The 7,991-nt window shown below is 57.2% G+C and overlaps 1 protein-coding gene across 1 annotated transcript; it reads right to left on the reverse strand.

Annotated features, from left to right (window-relative positions):
* Window positions 1-119: 119 nt before the first annotated feature.
* Window positions 120-6,956, reverse strand: MAPK3 (mitogen-activated protein kinase 3). The gene is made up of 9 exons (XM_045164289.1): window positions 6,753-6,956; window positions 5,542-5,724; window positions 3,504-3,693; window positions 3,226-3,342; window positions 2,855-2,969; window positions 2,110-2,241; window positions 1,800-1,909; window positions 1,555-1,708; window positions 120-755 (listed from the first exon to the last, which is right to left on the reverse strand). Exons 1-8 carry the CDS (start codon window positions 6,923-6,925, stop codon window positions 1,586-1,588), a joined length of 1,143 nt encoding a protein of 380 aa, XP_045020224.1. The 5' UTR covers window positions 6,926-6,956; the 3' UTR covers window positions 120-755; window positions 1,555-1,585.
* Window positions 6,957-7,991: the final 1,035 nt, after the last annotated feature.

Genomic DNA, 7,991 nt, shown 5'->3' on the forward strand with positions numbered 1-7,991 from the left:
CTGGCCAGGGGAGACCCGAAGGCCACCATGCCAGGTAGAGTATCGGGCTGGAGAGTCAGCGCTCAGGGCAGCAAGGGTGAGGGTCAGGGTGTCGGCGAACACAGACAGAGCCAGGAGCATCCATAGACACATCTCTATATTTATATATTAGATACAGGCACAGGGGTGGGCGGGGGCCCTGGGCGCTCCACGTGCCCCCACCTCCACTTCTGTTCACCCACACACGGAAGCAGCAGGGATGTTAGATGTGGCAGCTTTGTAGGGGAGGGGTTGAGACCTGGGCCCCCGCTCCTCAGGGGTACTAGCCCTTGAGCCTTAGGAATGTTCTTTCAGGGAAAACAGGGTGGGGTTTTAACGAGGCCAGAGGGGCAGGGCTGACCCTGAGTCCCAACTCGTGTCCTCCTTGCCTCTCCCCCACCGCCCCTCAGTCGGTCCGGGGCAACCAGAGCCCTTGGATTCCAGAACTACCAGAGACTGGGAGAGCCGGGCAGACAAAGGCAGAGCAGCAGAGGAGAATTTGCTTTGGGGCCACCTGAACCCCTCAGGTACTGGGTGGGGGGGGCCGTGGGGGGGTGGGGGGAGGAACAGGAAAGGAAGGGCGTGTTGGCCTGCCTGAGGCAGGACGCCTGAGCAAAGCGAAGGGAGGTGGCCAGGCCCGCCCTCCACCCCGACCTGGGCTGTCGGGGGGGTCTAGGCTGGGCACACAGTCCATTTTCTAACAGTCCAGCAGGGGAGGGGCAGGCAGGAGGCAGGGCCTAGACAAAAAGGCAGGCAGGAAAGGAACCATTAGCACCCGTGGCTGACCTGCCAGAGCCCTGACCCTCACTTCCCTCCTATCACCTTGCGGCTGAGTGGCATGCAGCTGGCTTTCCTTATCTGTCAGTGCGGGTGATATTAATACCCATTTCAAGGTACTGCTATCGGGACTAAGTGAATCGATACAGGCAAACGTCTTGCAGGAGTTTGCTCTCATTATCAGGCTGTCTCCAGGAGACTGAGGCCCGGCAAGGTGAGGTGTCTTGCACAATATCACACAGCCCTTATTAAGTAGCAGAGCTGGGCTTTGAACCCGGGTGTGTCTGCCTTGCTGTTATCAGGTTACAGCTGGCCGAAGACAGACATGAAATGAGAGGAGGGCCGCACAACAGTGTGGGTGTAGCCCCAGCCAGGTTCCCGCAGGTGTGTGAACTGCTGACCTGGACACCAGGTGAGAAGAAGCCTGGAATGTGGGTCAGGCTGGGTGCTGCTGGCTCCTCCCAAAGCAATTACTGCTCCCCCTGCCTCTCTACCTGCCCTGGGGGAGCCAAACCCTGGCTCCGTTTCCTCAGGTGGGTGAGGGGGGCCCTTCGTGACCTGGGGCTGGAGTCTGCAAGATGTTCACACGGGGGAGACATGCGGGGCTGGGGACCACAGGTCTGTGGCCGAGGCAGGCTCTAGCCCTTCTGTTGCCACCAAACATGTGGCTCGTGGACGTGAGCAGGCTTGTGACCACACGGAGGCGTAGGGCATTCTGGTCTCAGGGTGAATCTGTGCAAGGGTAGGGGAGGCACTCACCAGGCCCCAGGAGCAGAGGCAGCCGGCCAGGTTAGGAGGCCTCCAGCACCCCAGGCTGGAAGCGGGCTGTCTCCTGGAAGATGAGCTCCTTCAGTCGTTCCTTGGGTAGATCATCCAGCTCCATGTCGAAGGTGAAAGGTTCCTCGGCCACTGGCTGCGGTGGCAAAGAAATGGGGTGGCTCAGGGCAGGGACCAAGGGAAGATCCCCGTCCATCTGTCAGCCCTGCCACTAGTGGCTGGCCCACCTCATCCGTTGGGTCATAGTACTGCTCCAGGTAGGGGTGAGCCAGCGCTTCTTCCACTGTGATCCGTTTGTTGGGGTTAAAGGTCAACATCCGGTCCAGCAGGTCAAGAGCTAGGAAGTGCAGGGGTCAGAGGTCAAACGGAAGGTCAGAGAAGCTCTCGGAAGGTCAGAGAAGCTCTCGGAAGCACTACTTGGCTTCTCTGTGTTCAGAGGCCTGTTGGTTCAGAGGCCTCTGTGTCCCAGCCAGCCACTGGGCTCTTACCTTCCTCTACACCCAGTTTTTATCACACAAGTTCCCAAGTCTCTCTCACCTTTGGGGTCCGACTTAGGAAAAAGCTTGGCCCAGGCCACCTTGGTCTTGGAGGGCAGAGACTGTAGGTAGTTTCGGGCCTTCATGTTGATGATACAATTCAGGTCCTCCTGGGATGGGGAGCCCAGAATACCTGTGGGTAAGGCAGGTGACGTGGTAAGCAATCTCCCCCTTCTGCGAACAGAAGGAACCAAGAATAAGAGCCCTCCACCAACCTGCTCCAGGCCAACCATTATCTCCCAGCCAATACTATGGGGGTGAAGAGCAGGGGGTCTGGATCGGGCAGACCCAGGTTCAAATCCTGGCCCAAGCACTTCCTAAGTGTGGGGTGTATGGAGCCTTGCTTTTCCCATCTATCAAATGGGAACAGTATCTGTAACTCAGTGAAACACTGTGAATGCTGTAGGGGCTCCTGGACCACACATGGTGGTCCCCCTGACCTGGCTCCCGCAGACTCACTGACCCTGAAATGAAGTGAAGTCACTCAGTTGTGTCCAGGTCTTTGCAATCCCATGGACTATATATAGCCTGCCAGGCTCCTCCGTCCATGGGATTTTCCAGGCAAGAATACTGGAGTGGGTTGCCATTTCTTTCTCCAGAGAATCTTCCTGACCCAAGGATGGATCTCAGGTCTGCACTGCAGGCAGACTCTTTACCTTCTGAGCCACCTGGGAACTTTGACCCTAAAGAAATCTCACCTCCAGTAAGTGAGTTTCCCTCCCACTCAGCTGGCCAATCCCCCCTACCCAGAATGTGGTTGAGCTGGTCCAGGTAGTGCTTGCCGGGGAAGATGGGCCGGTTGGAGAGCATCTCAGCCAGAATGCAGCCCACAGACCAGATGTCGATGGACTTGGTGTAGCCCTGGGGAGGAGAAAGTGGTGGGCTCCTGGGCCAAGCCAGCACCCCTGACCCTAGGGTCAGCACCAGACAGGGAGGCAGAGGGCAGAGGCCTGGGGAGTAAATCTTGTTTCTTTCCATAGTCCAAGGACCAGAATAATGTGACAAGGCCCAGAGGGGAGACTTCCTGCATCATGAGGGTCAGTGCTGGACTCAAGAGGTGGGTCCAGGGCTTTCCGGTATCCGGTCTCTTCCCGTCACAGATGGGTGGGCCCCCTACCTTGGAGTTAAGCATGATCTCTGGGGCCCGGTACCAGCGTGTGGCCACGTATTCCGTCAGGAAGCCAGTGTGGTCATGCTCGGGATCAGCAATCCGGGCAAGACCGAAATCACAAATCTAGAATGCAAACCAGGCTGCTGAGCTCAGTGCTCAAGGCCTCCTGGGCCCAACTAATCATATCACCATGTCTCTCCTACCCATGGTGGGAAGGGGACTACTGGTCACCCTGAAGCCTGAGACCCCAGGGGCAGAAGGAGACAGGCACGCAACCCTCAGACCTTAAGGTCGCAGGTGGTGTTGATGAGCAGGTTGGAGGGCTTTAAATCCCGGTGGAGCACGTTGGCAGAGTGGATATACTTCAGGCCCCGCAGGATCTGGTACAGGAAGTAGCATACATGGTCGTTGCTCAGCTGCTGGCTTTTGAGCAATTTGTACAGGTCTGTCTCCATCAGGTCCTGTACGATGTAGCTGAGGTGGGTGCCAGAGGGCCCCCAGGTGGGGGCAGTGGGAGGCGACTGGTTAAGAAGAACAGACTCTGCTGACCAGGTTTCACATCCCTCCAGCTGATGCCCCTGGGACTCAACAGATCTGCCAGCTCATATCATGAGCTGGGCAAGGCCCACACTCAGCAGGTGAGCTCAAGGCCTCTGCTGGATCTCAGCTGGTGACCCTGAGCAAAGCATCTTAGTTCTGCGGCCTCAGTCTCCCTATTGAGAAAATGGGGATAATAAACTATGGGAAGCAGGAGAACATCCCAGCTAAGAGCAGTAACTCTGGAGTTCACCTGCCAGTGTCAACCATTCCTGCACTGCTCATTCATTCACTTTAGGAACTCAAGCCCTGTCTGCGCCTCTCTTCCTCATCTGTAAAGTAAGGGGGAAAAAAGCCTTTTTAGAGAGTGAGGGTAAAGATTAGTTGAGAGATGACCCAGGCAGTGCAGCCAGCTTGGTGCCTGGCACGTTGTAAATGCTCGGCAAACGTGAACTAGTATTGCTGTTATAAAAGCCTGAGCCACATGGCTGTTGAGAAGGTTAAATGAGATTATGTATGAACACCATCTGGCAGGCAATAAATGTTTGCTTAAAAATAAATGCCTGCCTTATGGGGATGGTTTGTGCAAGACGAATGAGGAGAAACTTCCCAGCGGCACGCTCCTACTCCGGGGGCTTGGCCCTACACCCGAAGACAGAGGAGTAAATGTCCTTTTATACTCTAAGATTAAAAAAGAATTAAACATAAATAAACAAATAAACGTCATGTGGGTTGTTTCTGGAAGACTCAGTTATGGTGGCTGTCTTTCAGAGTCAGCCTCAAAAGGGCCTTCTGAGAACACTTGGACCAACCCTGCTATTTTAAAGATGAAGAGGCCTGGCATGCTGCAGTGACTTGGTTAAGGTCACACGACAAGCTGAGGGTGAGTGTTGGAGTTTCCTGCCCACAGTTTGTGGTGGGGGCTGCAGACAGTGCAGTACAGATCACCACTCTTGGGTGGAGGACTGGGATGGTGGGGGTGGGTGGGGCAGGGGAGAGGTGATAGGTGTTATAAGCTCCTAACAGAGCCAGGCAGGAAGTGAACCACAAACCAGGAGAGCAATGTGTGTGTGGGGGGGTGGGGGGGGTGGCCACAAAGGCAGGTCTGTTCCTCCCTGGGCAAGGTACAAGTCCACAGGTGACTGGGGTGGGACTCTGAGCAGGAAGTCCCAGAGAGGGGACAGGTTCTCGTCTGGGGGAGGGGAAGAGACAGCCACAGAAGCACTTGATTTTATTTCAGTTTTCTGAGCCTCAGTTTCCTCATCTTTGAAATGGAGCTGCTGAGAACCATCTCCTAGGGCAGCTAGGAATTAGAATAGAAAATGTCAAAGCACTCGGCTTGAGCCGCACCAGACTCACAGTAGGCCCTCAAAACAGGGCAGTGTTCTTCCCACCTGCCTTCCTGCCAGTCTGAGGACCCAGAGAAACAAGAATTGCCATCAGTTAAACAAAAGAGCTGACTGTGGGCAGAGGCTGGATCTCCTCACAGAATTGCCGATGTCAGAGGACAAAGCTTCCACAGAGCCCATCTTGCCCAGCCCCCTACGAAGGCAAGATAGAGAGAACAGACTTGCCCAAGGCCACACTGCCTGGCCACAGTAGGCCAGGATTCATCTGAGGCCTCCCTGCCTTCTTACTCTGTGGCCTCTTGACCGCTGGAAAGTTTCCTTTACTGGGTTTGTTTGGAGGGAGGTTGGGAAGAAGGGAAGAGAAAACAAGCCCCCATTCTCCCAGCGCGGCTCTGAGGCTGGGCCTGGCCAGCTGTCTGGCCCAGGTGAAGGATACACATCCCTCATGGCTTCCAGGGTGGGTGCCCGTAGAATGTCTCGGATGCCAATGACATTCTCATGGCGGAAGCGCAGCAGAATCTGAATCTCTCGCAACGTGCGCTGGCAGTAGGTCTGATGCTCAAAGGGGCTGATTTTCTTGATGGCCACTCGAGTCTTGCGCACGTGGTCGTAAGCTGAGCTGAGAGGGCCAGAGAGATGTTGGTGTCCAGGCCTGGTGGCCCCACCCAGGCCTTGGCAGGGCGGGGAGGGAGCAGGAGAGGGCTCTGGCCAGTCATAAACAATGCTGGTTCCTTCCTGCTGTGAAGGCCTGGGATCTCCAGGGAGAAAGCTGGGGACCAGCCAGGCAGCCCTTCGGTGACTTCACAAACAGAGGAAGAGACTGACCACTCACTGACTTCCCCTCTCCTCAACCCTTTCCATTCGAGCTGCCCTGACCCCTCATCCTCCCCTTCCCACGATGGGCTCCCTCAAGCCAAGACAGGTCCAGGGGGTGGGAGGTGTGGAGGACTGGACAATGAGGCAAATACAGTGAGAAGGAGGGAGTCGGAGGAGGGACTGGAGAGAAGGGAGAGGCAGGGCCGGGGCGGGTGTCAGGGGGAGGTTCCTGGGCAGCAGAGCTATGTCCAGATGAACAAAGACCCAGAGCACCCAGTGCGGATAGGAGAACTCACAGACCCCTCCTAAAAGTTGCAGGAAGGTGTTCCTGGACCCCTCATGGCTCGCTGGGTCCCTGGCCCCAGGCCCAAAGCCCCACCCCACCCCGCCCAGCCCTGAGCTTTGCTCTTTTTTTCCCAAACTCCTTGGCAAGCCTCACTAGGGGGTGATCCAGGGCATCCTCTCCCCAGTGAGGGGACCCTCTCTCCTCCTTCACTAAGGATATCACCTCCCCAAGAAAACAAATTCTCTTCTCCTCACCCCGTGTCTATAGGGTCTCCAAGGTCCCCAGAGCTCCCCCACATACACTCAGATGCCCTACCCTTCATTATTGAATAGTCGGTTCAAAGCTCCCAAACCTCCTCTCCCGAGACCTTACGCAGTGACCCCCTCCCCCAGAAAGCACTCAAAGGCCCTCTGGCTGGGACGCTGCCCAGCCTCCTGAAGCCCCAGCTTCTTCAGGATGCTCAGAGTCCGCAAGGCCCAGAGAGCTCTCAGCACCCCTCCCCGCCCCCTCCCCAAAGACGCCCCCTCCCCCAGAACGCCCCTCACCTGACCATGCCGTACGCGCCCTCGCCGATGTACTGCAGCTGCGTGTAGCGCGGGCCCACGTCGAACGGCTGCCCCTTTACTATCTCCACCTCCCCCGGGACCCCCGGGCCGACCCCATCAGTTCCCCGGGGCTCCCCGCCCCCCCCCCCCTGAGCCGCCGCCGCCGCCGCCATCTCCACTCCTCCCCTCCCGCCCGCCCGCCTCCCCCCGGCGGCCCCGCCCGAGGCCCCGCCCCTTCCCGCCCGCCCTCTCACCCGCGGAGCCGCGCGCGCCAGGCCCCGCCCCCGCCCGCCCCCGCGGCATCACGTGACCCTCCCCGCCGCGCGCGCACCGCTTTCCCGCCGCTGGGGTTGTGGTCCCTGGCACCTGTCGGCCTCGTCCGCTCTAGTCAACGTAGAAGCTCCCCAGGGCAGTCTCGAGACTGTTCAGACCCTCCCCCCACCCCCTCACCGAATGCTGACCGGTAGGGCGGCCCGGTGACCTCACCCAGAGCCACCTAGCAAATGAGTGCTGGAGCTGGACCGGGCCACGTGGCCCCGCTGCCCCCACTCAGCCCGAGGAGTGGCCCGGGGCTCGAGGTGGAACCTCCTGGAGCCAGGCCCAATGCTGAGTGATACGATGCTTATTTCATAGTAGCCGTGGGAGGTGGCTTCCTCACACATGTGGCCTCTTTCACAGATGTGGAAACTGAAGGTGACTTGATTGCTGGAAAGCCCGGGCATCTTGACTCCCTGCCTAATGGTTTTCGGGTGGAGACCTGTCAAAGTGGGCTAGGAACCGGACCTCAGCAACCTGGCAGTGCTTGTATCCTGAGGACAGATAATCCCAGCCTACCTTTACATGGAGGGTAGGGAAGAGGTGAGGGCTGCGTGGACTGAGTTTGGTGAAAATACACTCTCAGGCTTTACCCAGAAACAGCAGGATAGCTAACATTTTTGTTGTCCTTGGGTTTGACAAAAATTGGAACCCTGTCGAGATCATCATCTTTTGCTCCTGTGCTAGACTTTATAGTTTACACAGCATTTGGTCCAGGTCAGTTTCTTCATTAGAACACCCCCACAGTGTGGGTGTCATCTGGTTTTCTGAGCTGGATGAGCAGGGGGCCATGTCTGTCTGGTTCATTGCTGTAGCCCCCACCCACCCCCATCCCTACAGTCAAACGTAGACACTCAAAAATTTTGGAATAGGTGAATCGAGTTTTACAGAATAGGAAATCTGAGAGTTGAGGAGCTGAGACTA

The sequence above is a fragment of the Bubalus bubalis genome, chromosome 24, assembly GCF_019923935.1.
Source record: "Bubalus bubalis isolate 160015118507 breed Murrah chromosome 24, NDDB_SH_1, whole genome shotgun sequence".
Lineage (NCBI taxonomy): Eukaryota > Metazoa > Chordata > Mammalia > Artiodactyla > Bovidae > Bubalus > Bubalus bubalis.

Excerpts from the sequence above, each read along its gene's own strand:
- MAPK3 (XM_045164289.1), bottom strand. The coding sequence starts at position 6,925 with ATGGCGGCGGCGGCGGCGGCTCAGGGGGGGGGGGGCGGGGAGCCCCGG. Across the intron at positions 3,343-3,503 it reads ACACCACCTGCGACCTTAAG|ATTTGTGATTTCGGTCTTGC; the intron begins GTCTGAGGGTTG and ends TTTGCATTCTAG. Across the intron at positions 1,709-1,799 it reads ACTATGACCCAACGGATGAG|CCAGTGGCCGAGGAACCTTT; the intron begins GTGGGCCAGCCA and ends TTGCCACCGCAG.